Source organism: Tursiops truncatus, chromosome 13, assembly GCF_011762595.2.
Source record: "Tursiops truncatus isolate mTurTru1 chromosome 13, mTurTru1.mat.Y, whole genome shotgun sequence".
NCBI lineage: Eukaryota > Metazoa > Chordata > Mammalia > Artiodactyla > Delphinidae > Tursiops > Tursiops truncatus.
The window spans coordinates 24,720,256-24,743,188 of record NC_047046.1 but is presented as its reverse complement, the minus strand read 5'-3'; the positions used below and the strand labels follow the sequence as shown (position 1 = coordinate 24,743,188).

The 22,933-nt window shown below is 56.0% G+C and overlaps 1 protein-coding gene across 2 annotated transcripts in view; it reads right to left on the bottom strand.

Moving 5' to 3' along the window:
* The window catches only part of BCR (BCR activator of RhoGEF and GTPase), a 99,835-nt gene extending 78,650 nt beyond the window's left edge, over nucleotides 1-21,185 (bottom strand). For both annotated transcript variants that reach the window (XM_033837285.2, XM_033837286.2), the window contains exon 1: nucleotides 19,880-21,185. In XM_033837285.2, coding sequence (XP_033693176.1) covers nucleotides 19,880-21,185 — 1,306 coding nt within the window. The remainder of the gene's footprint in view (nucleotides 1-19,879) is intronic.
* Nucleotides 21,186-22,933: the final 1,748 nt, after the last annotated feature.

Below are 22,933 nucleotides of genomic sequence, written 5' to 3'. Positions count from 1 at the left end.
AGGCGTGCGGCTTGCAGCTGCCACTGCTCTTGGCCCGAGAGCAGGTGCACCCAGCTTGCTCTTCAAACAAGGGGATAAACCAAAGCACAGTCATAGACGCCTGTGTCGGTCAGAATCAGAGCCCGTGGAGGTCGTGGGGTGGGGGTGGGGGGATGCTCACGGGAGGGCCCGGTCCACGGACACATGTCTACGCCGCCACCCGGTGCCAGAAGCCGCTGCGTTCCCAGAGTAAAAACCGTGCTCCTGTGGGAGAGCCCAGCCCCCAGGGGCTTATTCTAGGCTGGTGCACCTGCGGCAACAGCTCTGAGAAGTTTCCAGAAGCCCGCGTGCTCCCTGCTGAGGCCCGGGGCCCTGGACAATGGGCGTCCCTGTAGGTACCAAATACCACAGCGGTTCCCAGGGACACGTGTCAGCAGTCACAGGCAAGGACAATGGGCAGCAAAGGGATCCAACTGTGATCACAGCCCACCCTGCAGGTCTTTCTCCTGCAGAGCTGGCGTGTCTGCCAAACCCAGCAGCGGTCCTCCAGCCACTGGCCGGCAGCTTTCCTCCTGCCTCAGCCCCCTCCCAGGGGCCGGGACAATCCGGCAGCAAAAACAACAAAGGGGACTCAGCAGCTGGATTCACGGGGAAGAGAGAGGCACCCAGGAAGCTGCAGGCCCCTCTCAGAGGCTGAAGGGTCAGACCTCCCATCCACCTGCGCATTCTGGGATCCAAACCCTTGCGGGAGGCCAAGGACGGGAGAGCAGGGACCCCAGTTATGGGGAAGGGGAGCCAGGAGAAGAAGGGGATTGTTCCCTGGTGCCCTGCCGGGAGCAGCCCCAAACCCAGAGAGAAAGGCCTGTGCTTGGGGAGGAGCTGGGGACATATTCTGAGGAGCAGCTCCTCACCCTCCATCTGCCCTCCCAGGATGCGGGGTGACCTGGAAGACAGGTCTTCCAAAAGAAACCATAAAAAAGGGCGGTGCCCACCAAAAGCCACATATCGTAGAACTCATTTGTATGAAATGTCCAGAAAAGGAAAATCCACACAGAGAGAAAGCAGTGTCAGGGCTAAGGGGAGGAGTGGGGAGAGACCACTGACGGGTGTGGGGTTACTTTGGGGGTGATGGCAAGGTTCTGGGACTAGAGAGTGATGGCGGCTGCACCACTCAATCTGTGGACCTATAAAGGCCACTGAACGGTACACGTGCAGCAGGGGAACTAGATGGGATGTAAGTTACATCTCAGTAAAGCTGTTAGAACAGAACAGAAAGGAAAAGGAACAGTCCACACGTCAGCTGATGAAAAACCATCTCAGTAACAAGAGGAAACAAGGTATCACACACAACCACCTGGATGGGTCACAAGTGCCCTTCCGAAGTGAAAGGAGCTGGATCCAAAAGGCTCCGCGCTGTAGGATTCCATTGATTCCACGTTCAGGAAACGGCAAAACCAGAGGGAGAGAAAGTACATCAGTGGTTGCCAGGGGCTGCAGGTGGGGTGGGAGTGGTGTGTATACAAGAGACACGGTGATGGAGCTTTTGGGGGTGACGGCAATTTCTGTGGTGACGGACCTCTTATGTACCTTGATTGTGGTTACACCACTCTGCCATCACTCACAGAACAGTACACCTAAAAGAGTGACTTTTACTGTCTGTGAATTACATTTCAAGGCACATATACCTCTACCGACATCATAGTATCTTTTGAATCTTTGGCATTTTTTAAAAAGAACAGTAACTTATATGTTTTTTTTTTTTTTTTAACCCTCAGCTCAAAATTTCGTTTTCCTAACATGGACAAAATTTTCTGTAATTGGAAATCTGTCAAAAGAGAAAAGGGAATTGATTGAAAAACAAATAGGTGAAAAGAAAAATTTGTAACTATGTGTGGTGACAGGTGTTAACTAAACTTACTGCGATAATCATTTTGCAACATATACGTATGTTCACGTCGTTACACTGTACAGCTAAAACAAGTACAATGTGAAATGCCAAATATATCTCAATAAAAATGAATAAACAAACCAAACAGCTGAAGGGGGAGGCAAACAAATGTAAAATTCTGATGCTTAAAAAAAAAAAAAAAAAAAAAGACTACTGAATTTGGAGACTCATGTTCACGGCAGCATGATTTCACAACAGCCAAAAAGTGGAGGCAACCCAAGTATCCATCCACAGATAAATGGATAAACAAAATGTGCTCCATCCATACAATGGAATATATAAAACTCAGCCTTCAAAAGGAAGGAAATTCTGACACATGCAACAACATAGATGAGCCTCAAGGACATTATGCTCGGGACAAAATGACAAACACTGTAGGATTCCACTCGCAGGAGGTCTCTCGAGGAGTCAGATGCATGGAAACTGAAAGGGGCCGGGGGAGGGAGTCTGGGGGGCAGGAGGCATTAGTGTTAATGGGGACAGAGCTTCAGTTCGGGAAGATGAAGCAGCAGAAGTCCTGGAGGCGGATGGTGGAGACGGTTGCACGCATTAAGCATGAATATACTTAATGCCACTGAGCTGTGCACTGAGAAATGGTTAACACGGTCAATTTTATGTTATGTGTATTTTACCACAATTAAACAAACAAACAAACCCCAACGACTCTTTCCCACCGTCCTAAGTGACCGCGAGGTCCTGGCATCGCAGCCCCAGCCATGGCCTTCATGCAGCCACAGACCCGCCACGCCACGCAGACACACGCCAGGCGGGGAGGGGGGGCCCTGGAGGAGAAAGGGCTGCTTGTCTCTGCCCTTCCAGCCGCAGGTGTGCAGTGCAGACAGCCGCCCCACCCCGGCCCGGAGGAGCCAAGTGAAGCGCAAAGGTCCACCAACACTGAGGATCGAGCGCATCTGCTCTGCAGGCAGACACAAAACTCCACACTGTCTGGACCGCTGCTCCCCAACACGAGTCCGTGAGCGAAGAAGTCAAAGCAAAGGTGAGTGCAGGTAAGCCACACCTGCTCGGCCCAAGCGAGGCTGGCAGCCGCCCAGCTGAGGAGGAGTTCTGTCCAGAAGGGGCCCCGGAACCCACAGTGGCCCGGGCGGGGCACCGAGCAAGGCCCGTGGCTGCAGGGTGGCTCTCCCACCCCATACTCACCCCATCTTTCATGCAGGCGTCACTGGGGGGTTTCTCTGGCCCAGGGTGGGAGGCACACCAGATCTCCCCACCTCATCGCCAGTCAGTCCCTCATCCCAAAGCCATGCTCCAGCTGTCCCAAGCCTTGCAGAACCCTGCTGTCCCACTCCTCCAGGCCTCTGTGCACAGGCTGCCTCCGTCTGAAATGCCCCCTCTCCCCATCCCCCACAATGGCCTAACACTCTCCTTTTCAGTGGGGTCCATTCAAGATCCAAACAATTGGCCGCTCCCTCCGTGATGCCCTCTGTGAGCTAACCCAGCAGAGATAGCCCTTCTTGGTGCCCACCTGGTACTGACCTCCATTGCAGACCCCATTTATCAATGTCTATGAGTTCCCTGGGGTCATGGACTGTGTCGAGGCCTAAGCATGGAGTCTGGACCCCAGCAGGTGCTACACAAACTTCAGATGAACAAATAGGTGGATGGTTGGACGACAGATGGATGGATGATGAGTAAATGGATGGATGGATATTTGGATGGTAGAAGGATGATGGATGGATGGATGGAGCTATGGAATAAATGTTTGTGTCCCCCTAAAATCTGTATGTCAGAACCTAATCCCCCGTGCAATGGTGTTAGGAGAGGGTGCCTTTGGAGGTGATTCAGTCATGAGGGTGGAACCTTCATGAATGGGATTAGTGTCCTTATAAAAGAGACCCCAGAGAAATCCACCACTTTTTCTGCCATGTGAGGACACAGTGAGAAGACAGCCATCTATGAACTGGGAAGTAGTGGACCTTCACCAGACGTTGAATCTCCTGGCACCCTCGTCTTGGACTTTCAGCCTCCAAGAAATACATTTCTGTTGTTTATAAACCACCCAGTCTATGGTACTCTGGTATAGCAGCCCGAATGGACTAAGGCAGATGGTTGGATGGATGGAGAGATGGATGATGGATGGAGGGACGGATGGTGGATGGAGGGACGGATGGTGGATGGAGGGACGGATGATGGATGGCGGGATGGACGATGGATGGAGGGATGGATGATGGATGGAGGGATGGATGGAGGGACGGATGATGGATGGAGGGACGGATGATGGATGGAGGGATGGATGGATGGAGGGATGGATGGATGGATGGAGGGATGGATGGTGGATGGAGGGACGGATGGTGGATGGAGGGACGGATGATGGATGGAGGGATGGATGGATGGAGGGATGGATGATAGATGGAGTGGCTCAAGTACAGCTTGGCTTTCCCGGAACATCTGCTACTAGGGAGCAGATGAGTTAGATTCGACTCACACATATTTGGAGCTTGAGAAAGACTCAGGATTCCAACACCCTGTTCTCTCAAGGTGGAGGGTTCTCTTTTGTAACTTTGATCAATAAATGACTATTTTCTTAACTTTTTATTACAGGAAATTTCCAGCACATACAAAATCGAGAGCACAGTATCACGAATACCATTCCCATCACCCAGTTTCAACCCTCATGAACCCACGGGCAGCCTGGTTTTGGGGGATAAACATTCGGAAGCAGCAGGATGCAGGGGAGAGACAGGGAGCTGTTGGTGACCGCCCCCCACCCCTGCTTCCCACCCCCGCAACTTCCTGCAGGAAGGAGGCCTCACAGGGACAGGAGGACTGACCCTACCTGCCTCACAAGGGCTCCCGGGCACAGAGGAGAGACACCCACACGTGGCTCCGTCATCTCATTTCACAATCACCAGGAATCAGGAGACAGCGCACTGCAGGACAGCGGTCAGCAAGCTACGGGCCAAAGCCAGCCTGTCACTACCCGTTTGTGTGACCCAGGATCTGAGAATGGATCTTATAACGATTTTTAAGCAATTACATTTTAAGTGGTTATATAAGTACCTTCCTAATAGTCTCAATTTCGCCTCTCAGCCACAAAGCCTAAATTAGCTATTATCTGGCCCTTAAAGGAAAGGTTGGCCACCCCAATACCGCAGTGAAGAGCAGAGGCTCACGTAACCACGCTTGGTTCAAACCCAGGCTCTGCCATGGAACCTTCTGACCGGTCTAAGCTTCTGCCAATGGCGGGTACCACCCAGCTCCCTGCAGGGTGGAGTGGGGCTCAGATCCCAGAAGGCACACGGGATTCTATTACAAAGCGTAAAGCCAAACCCAAGTGCAAAGTTCCAGTAAAACGAGGGGTCCTCTCTCCTGCAAGACCGCCAGAGAGGGAATGCCAGCCGCTCTGGGGGTCCCTGGGAGTCCCAGTCGAGCTCACCAAACAAGAAGTCCTGAAGGAAAGCACGGACTTCTGCTGAGGCATCTGAGCCCCACGGCAGTGCAGACGGTCAGCGCAGTCTCCTTCTCCTCCTCGTGTCCTCCAGACTGACCAACCCATCCCCAGGGCTGGCCAGCCCGGGCACAAGACAGTCCTTGCTCTGGCAGACACTGAGGATGCTCAGAAAGTAACAGGGACTAGACAGAGAGCTTCCCCTCAGACTCTGATCCCGGGTGGGGCCCGGGAGGCAGCAGGCTGCTTGAGCACTGGCCATCTGTGATGCATGAAAACAATGGCCCCAAGGTACCAAAAGTCCCCCAACCCCACGGCACAGAGATGCTGCAGGTAGAGCCTTGCATGCAAGCCCCGCTGTCTCAGGGCTGCCTCAGCACAAGCGTTCCTGACCACGCAGGGCTGTGCTCTGGCTGGCAAGACACCAGTTGGCACCTCCAGGCTTCCCGTTGCCAACCACCTGCCTGGATACTACCACCTCTGCCCTGGCAGACGCCCTCCACGCTGCCCTCACCCTCTCTCACGTTGAGGCTGGGCCCCCCCAGCTGTCCACGCTATGCCTTTCAGCATGCTACGCAGGTGACACCTGCACAGCCTGAGCATCTGTGCCCGCCCTGGGGGCCGACCCTAGGGCTGGCCAGTGGGCAGTAAGGGAGATAAATCAACCAGCAAAGAAGCATCCTGGTTCCCATTAAATGTACACACAGAGCCAAATCCACCCCCTGGCCCACCGCGGGCTCCCTGGACCCATCACCGCAGGCAGCCAGGCCCACCGCGGGCTCCCTGGACCCACCACCGCAGGCAGCCAGGCCCACCGCGGGCTCCCTGGACCCATCACCGCAGGCAGCCAGGCCCACCGCGGGCTCCCTGGACCCACCACCGCAGGCAGCCAGGCCCACCGCGGGCTCCCTGGACCCATCACCGCAGGCAGCCAGGCCCACCGCGGGCTCCCTGGACCCACCACCGCAGGCAGCCAGGCCCACCGCGGGCTCCCTGGACCCATCACTGCAGGCAGCCAGTCCCACCGCGGGCTCCCTGGACCCATCAGTGCAGGCAGCCAGGCCCAACTGGGGTCTTACGGGAAGACTGCTTCGGGACACCTGCCAGTAAGGTTTTCCAAGTGACTTGCTGGCAACTCAGAGCAACATGACTTCATTTTATTTGGAATCACAAAACTAAAGAGATCTTAAAGATGCTACCGCGCAGCTTCCTCATTTATGGGGTGGGGGGTGGGGGGAAGTCAGGGGCCCACAGGGTTTAAGTGATTTACTCAGAATCAGAACAGCAGCTGACGGCACAGCCAAGACAGGCAACAGAGAGAAGAGGGAGCAAGTGAGAGCCCCAGCTCTACAGCTCACAAGCTGTGATGGTTAAGACTCCAGAAGTGCTGGCTCCCAGCTGCAGTGAGCACTTAAATATAAGACAGATCATCTGCGGCGTAAGACAACTCACCAGCATGGAAAAGAGTCCATCCCTCCCCTTTCCTCCCCAAGGCCATTATACCACATTGCCCACCCTCCATATATGACCTTCCTGTATGTACCTGCCCCGCCTACAGCCTACACAACCACACAGCCTACACAACCACACAACCACACAGCCTACACAACCACACAACCTACACAACCACACAGCCTACACAACTACACAGCCTACACAACAACACAACCACACAGCCTACACAACCACACAGCCTACACAACCACACAACCTACACAACCACACAGCCTACACAACCACACAGCCTCCACAACACAACCACACAGCCTACACAACCACACAGCCTACACAACCACACAGCCTACACAACACAACCACACAGCCTACACAACCACACAGCCTACACAACCACACAACCTACACAACCACACAGCCTACACAACCACACAGCCTACACAACACAACCACACAGCCTACACAACCACACAGCCTACACAACAACACAACCACACAGCCTACACAACCACACAGCCTACACAACACAACCACACAGCCTACACAACCACACAGCCTACACAACCACACAGCCTACACAACACAACCACACAGCCTACACAACCACACAGCCTACACAACCACACAGCCTACACAACAACACAACCACACAGCCTACACAACCACACAGCCTACAGGCTCCAAGTCCTCAGGCACAGGGAGGTGTTTGACCTGACAAGCCCAACAGCGTCCTGCTGCCCTGGCCCAGCTTCTGCCAGCTTCTGCAGCCTGAGTGCAACCACGTACTACCTTCTGTAAAATCCCTTTTCATCACAGTATTTGGCTTCTTTGGAGTTTCCCTTAAGGCAGGTAGGAACTCCAGGGGCCAGAACTAACTGGACAATGCTGTCTAGCTGACTCAATCCACGGCCAGGATGCATGCAAAGGAGGCTGAAGCGCTTTTCGGTTTCGATTACAAGCAGCCCAGAGCAGCAATAAGATAGCAGCTTCTATGCTAAACAAGGAGACAGTGAGTTCCTTCCCTGCCAAGGACTACGGAGCTGACAAAGGACTGTCACATAGCTGGTAGCCTCAGGGATCTTCCCAAATGAGAGACGGGACCGGCGTGGCCCCAGCTCTGAGCCTCTCTTGATCCAGAGTGCTTAGGGAGCACCAAGGTATCAGGAGTTATGGTGAGACCCAGCTTGGCAAGAAAGAAGTCAGAGGACAGCAGAGGATGCATTGCAAAACCACAGGTAAACTGGAACAGCGTTTCTGGAAGGTAATTTGGTGGCAGATATCAAGTGTCTTAAAACCACCCACACCCCGACTAAATCCGCTGACAGATGCTCACCCTCAAGGAGGGAGCGGAAATGCAAATGGAAGCACATGTAAAAAGACGAGATGCTCACTGACTCATGAATGTCACTGAATTGTACTTAAAACAAAACGTGGTTTAAGTACAAAACAACGGGATAAGTATTTAGCCTTAAAAAGGGAGGAAACTCTGACACATGCTACAACGTGGATGAACCCCGAAGACATTATTCTCGATGAAATAAGACGTTTATAGTAATACTGTATGAGTCCACTTCTGTGAGGTCCCTGTAGCAAATTCAGAGACAGAAAGTGGATGGTGGTGCCAGGAGCCGGGGGAGGGAGGGGGCGTTATTGCTTAAAGGACACAGATTTCAGTTTTGCAAGATGAAAAGAATTCTGGAGATGATGGTGGTGATGGCTGCACAACAAGGTAATGTGCTTACTATCGCTGATCTATGGACTAAAAAATGCTTAAAATGGTAAGTGTTATTCTTATATATACAGACATACCCAAAAATATAATTTTAAAAAGTTAATAATGCAATATACCAAAACCCATCAAATTGTACATTCTAAATGGGCAAATTGTATGGTACGTGAATTATATCTCAATAAAGCCTTCATTTTAAAAAAAAAGATGCTCGCTGAAACATTATAATAACGAGCTACATTTAATAAACGTTAAGTGTCCAACAAAATTCATTAAAATTAGATCAGTTAAGCTATAACTCTATTACAAAGTAATAATGTAGACTTTAAAAATAATGTTTACAAAATATTGAGTAAAACAAGAAAATGCTCACGCTAATTGACAAAAGCAGGACCCCCAGTGCAGCTAGATCTCAGCTACGTAAAATAATCAGAGATATGATTTTATGTAAAGTCGGGAAGAAAAGAAAACCTCCCTTCACACTGAGCAGAAATGTGTTTCCCTGAAGCTTCTAACCATTAGTAACAGACCAGCCTCCCAGGTATGACCCTAAAGAAACCTACTCCCTCTTCCACATGACAACTGTTCAAGACACATAGCTAGTGCTCATGGACTCTGGAGGTAGACAAATTCTCAAGCCTGGCTGCAGAGGAGATCACCCAGGGAGAGTTCCAGAAATCCAGGTTAGCTCGGAAGAGGAAATCAGATATCCGTGTAGAAAGTGCTTATGAAGAGTGGAGGCCTCTGGGAGCTGGGAGCCACCGACAGGCAGCAAGAAAACAGGGACCTCAGTCCTACAACCACCAGGAACTGATTCTGCCAACAACCTGGGCTGGTGAGGGGATGTGGAGCTCCAGATGGGAATGCGGCCCCTGCCGACACTTTGCAGACTTTGGAGACCCTGAGCAGAAGACCCAGCTAAGCCATGCTGGACTGTTGACCCAGGGAAACTGATATTGATAAACAAAAACAAGAAGAACCTCACAAATCAGACTTGCCAGGAGTGACCAGCTGTGGGGATGTGTGTGATTTTTCTAACTACAGCAGAGGTGGTCCATGTGGGCAACCAGGACAGAGACACTGCCTTCAATCTCCACCAGCTCAAATGCCCCCCCAGTTCCTGCTGAGTCTTTGGGCTCAGTGGCACCGAGCAGGGTAAAGCTACAGCCCGGACCCGTCCAAGGACACCGGGAAGGACCCGGGCCCCTAGAGGTCACGTGCTGTCCCGCTGACCCATAGGAGGCCCAGTCAAACGAACCCCCAGACCCTTCCCAAGTGAACCACAGCCCAGCCCAGCCTTTAAAAAGCCCCCTGAAAATAGCTGTGAAGGGGAAAAGCCAAGGGACAGCACAAGGGTCCTGACCCGCTGCTCCTGCCTGGTCTGCACGTCCCCGAGCCCTGTGGGGCTGGCATGGATGTCCCCGATGACAGAGGGAGCTCCCCCAAGAAAGCCTCGCCTTGGCCTTTGATGTCCAAGGTCTTATTTACTGTCATGCCCCATCATGCCTGCCTTGGAATTCAATAAACATAAAGTGACTCTCCTCCCTTAGGAACGGCTCTGATCCACTCACATACTTGAGGGGGCCCAGTGCTTTGGGGCCAGAGAGAAAGTGGGGAGAGGGAGAGAGAGAGAGAAGGAGGGAGAGACAGAGAGAGACAGACACGTTCTGTTCTCCTCCCAGATGTCCCCCCTACTCTTGGAGTGCCCAGCAGGGCACTCATGCCCCTGCCTGCCGCACCGCGTCAGCCGACTGGGATGGTTTCCCACCTGCCACCTACGGAATCAGTGTCCCAGCCCAGCGGTTAGAATAAAGGGCCTCTCCCAGGCAGCCAGCAGCCGGGTCTCAGCCCTCTAACTTTCCCTGCTAGCCTGCCGGGGTTTCTGCACCCCAAGACTGCAGACATAGCAGGGATTAACAGCACAGGGCCCACGGGGCAGGGGAAGCTGGGAGGTGACAAGCAGTGTGGGGACCGGGTCTCCAATACTTCCCTACCCCGCCTTCTGGAGTCTCGCTGACCCCTCCGCACAGTCTGCTCTAGAGCGACTTGCACCATCTGGGTGCTGACAAAATACCACAGGAGGGGTACCCAGACTGATGTTCATCATCACACCCTGGAGTTTTGGAGCCGAATTCTGACAGCTGCTGCCCAGGTGCCTGGTGGGGGGGGCAAGGGGGCTCATTCGACTGACCCCAGCAAGATGCTATCCCACAGGGCCTCCCAGCGGGCGCCCACAGGCATGGCGGTCTCGGATCCAGACCATGCCCATCACCCCACGGGGCCCCAAAGCAGACACTTCCACCCGTGTTCCCAGGGGAGAAAGTGGAAAGCTTTCAGAAGTCAACATTCATAAGTGAGTTACATTTTTTGGTCTAAGATTTGAGCAGATACGAATCCTGCTTTTGCACGTGCCGGCTTGCACACACACCCAGAGGCTGAGCCGCCATGCCGAGCATCACCTAAGAGTTCACAGGTCACATCGCAGGGCCTTCCAGTCAATTGGACAACGGCTCTGAGCCCAGCACGGGGACCCCCGCGCCTCGGAGAGGACAGGAGAGGGGGGCACCGGCGTGGCTGGCCCAGCCTGCACGTCCCCGCTCACAGCACAGCCACTCCACGAGATTGGGGAGGGCCAGGGATGAAGACTGCCCCATCTATTCAACCACGAGCCTGCAGGTTCCCCCAGCTCCTCACCTAAAGCCTCAGACAGCTCAGCTATGGGGATCCCTGCTGCTCCTCCTCAGGGGCCCCTGTGAGGGACGGTGCCGTGCAAGACGCAGCCCGCTCCGCAGGCACCACGTGCCTCCCCACGAGCAGAGGCCTCGGTCAGCTCGGCCTGGTCGTGGTCCTGCTGTCCAACCACCACTGAGGTCTGAGGGAGAAACGGTGAAGACATCACGCTGAGCGAGACAAGCCAGATGCAAGAGGACAAGGGCCATGTGAGTCCACTTCCGAGAGGCCCCACAGCAAATCCACAGACGGCGGGTCACCGGGGGTGCCAGGGGCTAGGGAGGGGGAGGGGCGAGTTACTGCTTGATGGGGACAGAGTCTCGTTTTGGGAAAAGGTTCTGGAGATGGTGGTGGTGATGGTGGCACGACAATGTGAATGTATTGGGTTGGCCAAAAAGTTCGTTTGGGTTTCTCCTTACGATGGTATGGAAAACCCAAATGAACTTTCTGGCCAACCCAATACTTGATGCAGCTGAGCTGGACACTGAAAATGGTTCAGGTGCCGCATGGGGCCCAGCTGTCCTGTGTCCCCTCCACACGACCCAGGGCAGCACCCTCTGCTTGGCGGAGCCCTGCGCAGCCCGCACAGCAGCCTGAGTGCACCGAGCATGTGCCACTCTCGTGGCTTCCTGTCTTCCTCCTCTGTTGCTCACTGAAGTAAGAGAGTCTGCGGTTCTTACTTTCTCTCTTTCGGCCTCACAATCACTAAAAACGAGAACCAAGTGGTTCTAAGCTTTCCCTCTACAAACTTGGGGGGGGGGCCTATGAGAAAAATCAAGCCGTCTCTCTCTCCCTGCAGCTCCTAGCTTCCCAGGCCCCCAGGAACACTGCAAGCGACCCCATTCCACCCTACAGGGGCGTGCGCGGCCCCAGGTGCCCTGGGACGACAGAACGGCGCACTAGGTGAAGCAGCTGGCTCTCCTTTGGGGCCACGATGCAGAAAAATACACACATACTGTACCTTTAAGACCACTCAGCCCAGGAGGACACATTAGGAGAGGGAACAGAGGGGGATGAAGGGCCCGGCAGACCCCGGGGTCCTCCTGGAGCTGAGCCCAGTGGGCGAAAAGGCCTGCACCTACTGAATTATGCATTTCTCCTTTAAAATCGCTTGCTAAGTGGTGTTCAATCAACTGACATTAGATGCCTGAGGGCGTGACTCCGTGAGACCAGAGAGGGGGCCAGATCCCAGGGGCCACCATCCTGGGCACTCAGGCTCCCACCAAGCCCCCAAGGAGGGGGCGTCCTCTCCAGCTGACAGAACCAAGTCCCTGCACAAAAGCCACATGCTGGATCTCAGGCATGTCCAGGTCTCGTACCTTCAAGGTCTGCATTCTTTCCCCAGACTATGTGGACATCTGTTCCAGAAGGCTACCCTTGGTATGTGTACATGTGTTACCCGCAGACAATCTCTTCCTGCTCCCCTGGCAGACCAACTAACCCCGGCAGCATTTTGTGTGTGTGTGTGTGTGTGTGTGTGTGTGTGTGTGTGTGTTGGGTCTCTATTGCTGCACGTGGGCTTTCTCTAGTTGCAGCGAGTGGGGGCTGCTCTTCGTTGCGGTGCGCGGGCTTCTCATTGCGGTGGCTTCTCTTGTTGCGGAGCACGGGCTCTAGGCATGCGGGCTTCAGTAGTTGTGGCACACGGGCTTAGCTGCTCCGCGGCATGTGGGATCTTCCCGGACCAGGGATCAAACCCGTGTCCCCTGCATTGGCAGGTAGATTCTTAACCACTGCACCACCAGGGAAGCCCCCCGGCAGCATTTTTTTAAAGGGAGCAGGTCAGGCCTGTAAAAGGAAGCAAATCTTCAAAGCCCTTCTTATGCCGACAGAAGCACCTGGGAGGATGCCCTGGGACTGCTCGCCCCCGGCTCTGCAGGCCCGGCTCCCCAGGCAGCTGGGGCAGCAGGGCCCTCCTGCTCCCTCCAGTGTCTCCACACGGTCTCCCAGCCACTGACAGCTCCTTCCTAGTGCTCCCTGGGCCATGCGCTGACCCCTCTGTGCACACGGCCGGCCACCTCTGTCACCTTTTCCCAGACAGCCCCTGCCCCTCTGCACCTCCCAGGACTGCCCACAGCAGAGCCTGTCAGCACCATGACCCTGCCCCAGTACCCTGACTGCTGAAGGGAAAAGGCAGATGGACAGGCAGCATCCTTCCAACACGTCTGTCCTCTTGGGCGCTTTGCCACCTGACCTGCCGCAGGAATCTGAGCCAGGTGCCCCAGGTGGATGTACAGGGTTACAACACTTTCCGGGAGGTTTTTTTTGTTTGCCAAACAACTGATCAGGTCCCCTCCACCTCTGGGGAGGTCACTCGGTGCCCACTCTCATGCGACAGGCATCACCCCCCAGCCTAGGAGAGAGGACAGCGCCAGCCCCTCCACCAACGGCCTGACCTTGGGCGGGTGTGTGTGTCTCACACCCCCTCAGACCCAACCTGACGATAGCGTATAATCTCACTCCAGCCACTTCACAAGAATGTTCCGAGGGCACGAGAAACAGCCTCCACCCAAGTCGTGTTTACTTCCCAGGTCAGGCATCGCAGTCCCCGCCCGCCCCACCCCCTGCCCCACCTCGGCAGGCGCGTCTCCCCGGGGCACTGCCACCGCCAAGTCCCCGTTTTGCAAGGTGGCAGTGGCCAGGGGGCACCAGAATGCAAGAGAGATGATTAGCAGGCCCCAGGCCAGGGATTCAGGAAGCTCTTGGGATTGACTGAGAGGAGTCCAAACTTCAGCAAAGAAGGAAAAATAACCTCCAGGACATCTCCACAGCTAACAAGCTTCCTTTCTGGGGCACCGGTGTCGTCAGGCCCCCCAAAATCAATACCGATTATTAGATGGGGGAAAGCGGAGTGGGGCTCGAACAAGGAGGGGCCGGACCAAACAGAAACCTCAGAGATGGGGGTCTCATTCCATCCGTGACCCACAAACACCACAGCACCCAAGACACAGACACCAAGGTAGGTCTCTGTCTAGAGGATCTCACCACCCTGAAGAAGGAAGCCGGACAGACACAGGATTCACAGGAAATAGCTGCAGACATACAGCTAAAGAAAGATACACAGTCAGGGAAGACGCAAGGACATTACGAAGGTTTTGTTTGTCTGCGCTGGTTTTTTAAAGGCAAGGCGCATGGAAAGAAGCCTTTCCACAAACCCGTGAATAAAGGCAAGAGAGAATTTCCAGGAGATTGTGCCTGGCACTTAGTAGATGCTCAATAAATACCTCTGAGTGCCTGAACGGGGGACAGGTGGTTACCTTAGTAAAGGAAACATAGGTACAAACCAGAGTAAAGAAGAAAGACGTGGAAAAATTGTGTTAATAAATTTTAAAGAAAAAAAGTTAAAGGGACTTCCTTGGCGGTCCAGTGGTTAGGACTCAGCACTTCCACTACCGTGGCCCCAGGTTCAATCCCTGGTCCAGGAATTAAGGTCCCACAAGCCGCGAGGCCAAAAAAAAAAAAAAAAAGAAAGAAAAGAAAAGAAAAAATAAAGAATGGAAGGAAAGGATCTTAGCAACAACAGGGTCCAACCCCTGACGTTTTAGATGAGGAGAGAGATGTGGCCACGTGAAGTGTTGGGACGCAGCTCTCCTGACACCCGGCCGGGTGGCCTTGGCCCACCAGGCTGCCCAGCTCCACCTGAACTCCTCCCAAAACCCGGCTGGTGAGCACAACACACACACCATCTCTCTGCTGCCCAATGAGGGACTCACTGAGTCCTGGGGGCCAAACTGGTGTCCCCCCGAAATTCACCCGTCGAGGTCCTAGCCTCCAGCACCTCAGAACGTGACTGTATTTGGAGATGAGTTTCTCAAGAGGTGATTAAGTTACAATGGGGTCATCAGGGTGGGGTCTATCCAATCTGAATCATGTCCTTATAAGAAGAGGAGATTTTAGACACACACAGAGCCACCAGGGGTCCACGGGCACAGAGGGAACACCATGTGAAGGGGAGGACCATCTACAAGCCAAGGAGAGGCCTCCGAGGAAACCAATCCTGCCAGCAGCTTGACCTTGGACTCCCAGCCTCCAGAATTGCAGGCAAAATAGATTTCTGTTGTTGAAGCCCCCAGTCTGTGGCATTTTGCCCCAGATCACTAACATACTGAGCTGCTTCAAACACCTGGGTGTGAAAGCCAAGGAAACATCGCCATGGCTAACAGGTGTTCTCCTGAAGAGAAGACACCTATGAAGGACCAGAGATGGGGCGTCAAGGATGAATGCTACCCGGCAACTTCAAAACCCTAACTTAGTGAAACAGGCCAGACGCAGAAGGACAAATATTACATGATTCCCCTCACATGAGGTATGTGAAACAAGTAAATTCACAGAAAACAGACCGAAAGTACAGCAGTGGTTGCCAGGGGCTGGGGGTGGAGGAAAGGTGAGTTATTGCGTAACGGATACAGAGTTTCTGGTAGGAATGATGGAAAGTTCTAGAGACAGTTATGGTTACACAACAGCATGAATATACAGAATGCCACTGAACACGGAAAAAAGGTGAAAATGCCACGTTTTGCTACATTTATTTTACCACAATAAAGAAAAACCTATCACATGTTACATAAATAAGTTATTTTAATTGAAGTTATTACATTTTTTCAAAAATAAGGAAAAAATCCTACATGAGCCACAGGGATTTTAATTCTAGTCGGGGTCAAGACCCCTGTGGGCTTCAGAGTTAATTAAATCCACCACCACCTTCTCCTGAGCCTTGATCTGAAACGCAGCCTCAGTCAAAATTCAGGCCTGTTGTCCGGCAACCGGAGAAGATGCCCATCCGTTCACCGTGAATGTGGAACCACAGGGCAGGCTGGACCACGGGATTCCCAGCCAGGGAGGGGAGGCGGCTACTGAAGCCAGAAGCAACAGGGAGGAATGGGGTCACCTACCCCTGGACCCACATGAATCTACACTCCCAGCTCCTTCTTCAGTGAAAGGTCCAGAATGCTTCCTCCTGTTCCCGAAACATGAAGGTCATCCTTCCCGAGCTGGAGAATCCTTGTAAAATTGGATCTACATTCCGTTTCCACCCTGGGGATGATTTAAATGGTCTCGGACTCTGCCTCTGTCCCCCGGGAGGAGCCTGCACTCAACTTGGAGGTGGAGGCAGGCTCTGGTCTAAAGATGCCGGTGGAGCCCAGGCCAGGCCTGGGTGACCTTTTCCCGCCCCACAGTTACTCACGCCCCACAGTTACTCAAGCTCGTCGCCGGCCGGTCCATTCAACCACCCAAGGGAAAAACAAAGCTGCGATCATTCTGATAACATGTCACCAGAATCCAAAGAGCAAATTAAGCTGCTTAACAGAAATGTGAAACAACAGGGCAGCCACTTGCAGGAGCGCCCAGGAAGAAACACAAGATCTAGGGTCCCATCTCACAAGGAACACTCAGGGCTGGGGGCGCCTCAGACCTAAAAGAGGAAAGGCCCTTGGTTGTGTGGCCTCTCTCAGGAAAGGGTGGCCAAAGTCCTCGAAAGGAGTTTAAGGGACAGGGGTGGACACAGCTAAGACGCTTCCCAATGACCAGCCACTTTCCCACCTTCCCGACCTGGCCCCCCGGCTGTGGAAAGGAGGACAGGATCTTGGGGATGTGCTGTGTGTATGGCTCTGAACTGGGCTCCACGGGAGGCTCAGGAATGAACCAGGGATCCCTGCCTTCAAGACGCACACGTGGATGTGACACCACGTGGATGACACTTGGGGACATGATGCAAAGTGAAATTAGCCAGACACGGAGGGACACGTAATGTGTGTGATTCCACTCCTGTGACGAGGTGCCAAGAGTCATGGAATCACAGAGACGGAAAGTAGAGGAGAGGGTCCCAGGGGCTGGGGGAGGGGACACTGCTGCTTGATGGGGACAGAGTCGCAGCTCGGGAAGATGAAAAGTCCCGGAGACGGACAGTGGCGCTGGTCGCACAACTACGTGAACGTATTTGATACCACTGATCTGTACACTTAAAAACGGCTAATGTGGGTGAAGGTAGTAAATTTTATGTCATATAGTACCACGAAATAAATAAATAAAGGACAAAGCACAGTCCAGAGTCACAGAAGCCTCTGCTCCACTGCTCCTCAGGGGCAGACGGCAGCCCCCACCCTCTGCCCTAGACAAGGCCCCTCCCCAATGCAGCTATTTCCGGAAGCTTCCCTGATGGCTCGCCCTCTGAACACATAAGTGATGTGTGTGTTCCTGTCTCCCATTAACTTTTAAGCTCCCAGAGGGCAAGGACCACACTCTCTCCTTCTATGCAGCCCCTACTGTAGGAGGGACAGGCTTGCACACAGCAGAGCTCGCAGCCGGTGGGTCCTGGGTGTGCGAAGCTCGAAGGACCCCTGGACTCCCCCACTCGCATTTTTCAGGCATGCGTGGGGCAGTGGGAAGAACACGGGCTCTGCATTCCCACGGGGCCTGGAGGCCCAGCTCTGCCACTTCCTGGTTGCATCCCTACCTGCAGATGTGGAGCAGGTGGGGTGATGGAGAGCTCACAGGGGGCCCTGCCTGAAGCATGCTGTCACCATGCCTGGCGCACAGCGGCTGGTGGTCATTTCAGCTCCTTCCCTCAACTCGGAAATACGAGAGCAAAGAGGCTCTGAAGCTACTAGGGCCGGGCCTCACGTAGGTGGCTGCTGTTGCGTCAGAGAATTAGGTGACTTCCACTCCCTCCCCACAGCGATTTTCCTCATTGTCACATTTCAGAGGCGCAGCCCTGGCCAGCAGGCATCTAAAGAACATGGGTAAACAGTCAGGACAGAGACAGATGGCCGCGCCCATGGGTCTCTCCTTCCCCTCCAGCCACGACGCTCAGAGGAGCGTGCTGGGTACTGAGTTTACAGGCTCCCGGAGCTAAAACCACCAAGAGTTTCAAAACCTAACAGGAGAGAGAACGTGGGACCTTGAGGACTTTCGGAGAAGGACCCAGAGAGTGCTAGGAGTGGGGTCCAAGCTGTCAAATTAACTCCTTGGCTGGAACCTACCCAGCGTCACCCACGGAGCCGGGTTCTCCTGCGTGCAGGGGCTGAGAGGCAGGCGAGGAGCTGTGAGCTCGGGGAGACGGCCCGCAGGGAGGGTCCCGAAACACACCCCCTCCAACAGGGCCCTGGTCCCTGGAGACTCCGAATTCCCCCAGCAAGACATCATGGTTTCAGGTGGTAGGTCTCCACGAAAACGTCCCATTTTCTGCTTCATTAAGGACGTTCTCCCACACCCAGGCGGGCGCCGAGGACCAGTTCAAGCTGGCTCGCTCGGCCGACAGCTGGCCAGACGGGGCTGGTGCCCAGCGACCACAGGGCAATCCTCCAGACCCCGGAGGAGCTGACGTGCCTGCAAAGCAGGCTTCTAAATACTACGGCCTCCCCCCAACCCGTCCCACAGGGGACTCAGGGGATGCGGCTGGGCCAGGCCGCAGATCCCGGCGACACACCACAGCCCACCCCAGCAGCAGATGAAGTCAGCAACTAGATGTGCCTAAAACAAACAGGACGGGGCACCGATCGCAAAGAGGCCACTCCACAGAGCCAAAAATAGCCTCACTTGTTTCTAGAGGATGCTGACCAACGAAGCACATACAACTCCATCAGCAGAGAAAGAAAAATCAATGGAGCAGAAAACCGGATCAGCCCAACAGGGACCAGGACTCTGAGAGACTGCCGACTGCCTCACCCGCCACCCCCGCCAAATCCCTCTCCTTACTCCAATCACGAACTGTGCCTGGATCTCAAAACCCAGTCCCGTCACCCCTGTGCCTCACGGTATTTGTACTCAGATGTGCACACGTATTATATACACAAATCCCATAGGTTTAATCTCAGGGCCAGGAGTCAGACGGTGGACTAGGAGCCCAAAATGAGCACCGGTGGGCAGGGAAGACGAGGAGGCGAGAGCACACTGATGGATCAGAAAATGGAGCTAGGGTAAGACGCACAGAGGTGAGTAATGCGGGTTGATGTCTCTCATCAAAACTGGGCAGATCAGAACAGGCGTGGCCCTGCTTCAGCCCTGGCTCAAATCTTCACCCTGGGGATCTTCAGTGGCCCACTGAGTCAGAACTGTCGGTCACCTCACTTCCTCTTCATTCGTATTTTCACCTGCTCTGACTAGCAAGCGAACCTGACACTCCCATGGCCTGGGAGCAGCTGGCATCTCTTGGGTTCCCCAAACGTGTCATATAACTCTTGAGGACAGGTGGCGGGGATTGCCCAAGACACGGATCAATCCCGGCTAAAAGCCTCCATCCAAGCAGCAGAGATGACCCACTCTTTATACCATCCCTACTGCTCGGGTGCGGGGGATCAGAAGGCAAGGAGATGACTGCCCAGGGCATCCTGGTCCCAACTCACAGAGAGTACTCTCGCGAGAAGCACAGGGCTCTAGACCCAAAGGAAGGAGCCACCGACCATCCCACACACCACCCCTCCCACCCCAATCCTATTCCAAACGCTGGGAATCTGCCTTCAGGAGGAAGGTGGGATGCAGTTTGTTCAGGCTCAGAATCAGTAAGAATCCTTCCAGTCCACAACAGTATTTGAAAATCACTCCAAAAACTATCTACCTTTTCCTCCCCGCATTCCCTACTGCTCAGTGGTTTCCAGCCAGGAGCAGGTGTGCCCACCAGGGTGGTAGAGGTACCCACCTGCGTCTCCATGGAAGGCGCCGTCTTGAAGCAGCCTGCTGGACAAGCTGTCCCCATCGCTGGGCCAAATCTGCCCCGTCTTGCGGACGCCCACGATGGTGGCCTCGGACACGACCACCGGGCCCTGCCGGTGCCGCTTCTGACACTGGGGCGTGGGGGGGCTGCTGCTGTCGAAGGATTGCTGGGAGTTCTGCGAGGGTGAGCGGCTCTTGTCCCGGAACGTGCGGTAGGTAGTGGGGCTCGGGGACACGCGGCTGGACTGGCCCGAGGAGAAGTCCTCCTCGCTGGACGTGAGGTTCTCATTGGAGCTGCAGTCCGGGGTGTAGCCGCCTCCGCTGTCCTCAAAGCTCCGAGGGGAGTAGGACCTCCGGGGCCAGGTAAGGCGCTTCTCCTGCTCCGAGGTGCTCTGGCTGCGCTGGAGCGAGCCCTTGCCCTCCCCTTCCACCATCATGCCCCCGACATAGATGCTCTGGTAGGGCTGGTACTCCAGGGGCGGCCAGGGGGGCCTGCTGCCGCCATTGGCGTTGATCAGGTTGTCCTTCAGGAAGCGCGGGTTCAGCTCCGCGTCCTCAAAGTCGCCGTCGAGGCCGCAGCTGCTCTCGGAGAGGCGCCCGCGGTAGGAGGGCCTGGGCGGGTCCCCAGGGCCGGGTCCCGCGCCCTGCTGGGACTTCTTGCGCTCCATCTGCATGGCCTGGCTGCCCAGGGAGCTTATGCGGTCCGACACGTCTTTGTCGTTGACCTTCACCAGGCCGCGCTCGTGGTGGAACTCGACGTTCACGTAGAAGGGCTTCTCAGCGTCCGTTGCCGCCGGCTGGACAGGGCCCTTGCGGATCCTCTCGAAATTGGAACGCAGGGCCGCCACGCTGGTGGGGGGCCCGCGGTCGTCGTGGTCCGCGGGAGCGGCGGCCCCGGGCCTGCGAGTGGCTGTGGGTCTGGCCTTGCCCGGGGAGCCCTCCCCGTCGAGCCGGGCCTCGGGCTCGTCGGCGGGCGGCGGGTCGGCGCAGTCGGCTGGCGCGGGCTGGGGGCGCGGCGCGCGGGGCTCGGCGGCGCCGTCGGGGGGCTGCGCCGCGCGCCGGAAGCCCCAGCGCTGTCGGTCGTAGCTCTTCTTCTCCTTGGCCAGCAGTGTCTGCAGGTAGATCATGCGGAAGCGCTCCTGGTTCACCTCCTGCTCCAGGCGCCGGATGGAGGCCTTGCAGCGCTCCAGCTCCTGCTCGATATCGCCCACCGAGCGCAGCTCCATCCGCGGCGGCTCCGAGTCCGGGAACTGCGCCTTCCACGCCTCGGCGAAGCCCACCGGGTCCACCATGGCGCGGTCGGCCTCACCTGCGCCGCCCGGCTGCCGCGGGGCCCGGCTCAGCGGCGGCGCTGCGGCCTCGCCAGGCCCGGCCCGGGGCGCCGGGCGGCCCCCATGCCCCCGGCGGGGCAGCGGTGACGGCAGCTGGCGAACAATACCCGCCCCCTCCCGGGCTGCAGGTGAGGCTGCAGCCAGGCTCCCCGCGCGCGGGGCGGGGCGAAGGGCGGGCGCGCGCGCGCGCGGGCGCGGGAAAGGGGCGCGGGGCTGCGCGCGCCGCTATTGTGTGCGGGGCTCCCGGCGCGCGCGGGGCGGGCGCTATCTCCGCTAGGCTGGGCCCGCTAGCCCATGGCCGCCGCCGGCGCGCTGCTCTCCTCGGGCTCCAGCGCCCGCGCCCAGCCGCCGCCGACTCCCCGCGCTGCGCTTGTCCAGCCCGCTCCCGCCGCACTCGCGCCCGGCCCGCACTCGGCGCCGCAGGAAGGGGAGGGCCGGGGGGCGGTGGCCGCGGCGCGGCGGACCGAGCGTGAGGGCCTCTTAAAGGGGCCGCTCCCCCGCCCAGCCGTGGCCCTGCCAGCGTCCCCGCGCCTGGGAAAACCGAGGCCCGGACGGCGAGTTCTGCACTCCTGGGACAGGAACCCCTGGGTCCGCATTGACCCCCAGCCCGGAGCCCCTCACCGGCGTCACGGCTGAGCGCGCCCCTAGCGGGCAGGTCACCCAGCGGTGCCAACGGGCCTGCTGCGCTGGGGTCCCGGGGTGGGTGATGAAGCAACATCTGCCACACGGGACTGTCACAGAGATAATCAATAGGAATTTCTCCCCAGGTCACTCAACACCCACGTCTCCCTTCCTGCGGTCCTGGGCCAGGTGTTTGCCTGACTCAGAACTTATCTCTGTAATCTGCCTCTGAAGGGGTCGCCAGCCTCCACTGGGACGCGCAGGGCTGGGCGGAAGACAGCATAGCCCAGGCGGGCAGGGAAACAAAATCTGTTCTCGTCCCCCGGGGAAGCCCAGAGATCTTAGACACACAGCACCCTGGAGGGAGTCAAAGGGGCGCCAAGTGAAAATACCCCCACCAGCCTGCTGAGTGAGGGGATACGGAAACAGGATTTGTCGACCAGAGAACCCGGCTTGAGTCCTGACCGCCTCTGCCCCTCTGTGCCTGCTTCCTGGGCGTTGAAATGAGAACGAGAATACCTCCCCACCCCCCGCCCCCGCCCCCGCGGCTGTTGTCCCTGCACGGATGTGAGGGGTTGTCTTGCCTTCCCCGCAGTTCCAGTGCCACCCAGAGTGGATGCCCTGACATCTAATCTAGAGGAACAGAGCCCAGGGCCGGCCTGGCTGGGATTCAGGTCTCTCCCACTCTGGGCTTTGTGACCTTGGCAATTCCCTTCCCCTCTCTGAGCCCAAGTTTTGTCCTCTTATGTCAGATGTTGTGAGCACCATGTGTAAGGCAACCAGATGGGGCAAATATAAAGCATGTGCTGTTCCTTCCATGATTACCTTTAATGTTGGTGCCCTGGGAGACTGGCAGGAAAACCCTGGGGAGCAGGACTGGCAGACACTTCCAGGCACAGCTCACTGCCGCCCCCTGCAGGCTCTCCACCCTCCTGCTGTCACCCCTCCCAGGCCCCATGTCCCCTCCCACTCCTCTGCAAGGCCAACAGGGTCCTTGTAAAGCCTGTTTTGCAGGTGAGGAAACAGAGGTTGATGCCCTGACTTTGTGGCCAGCAATGCGAGGCGGGAATCCCAGCAGTGCTCACATC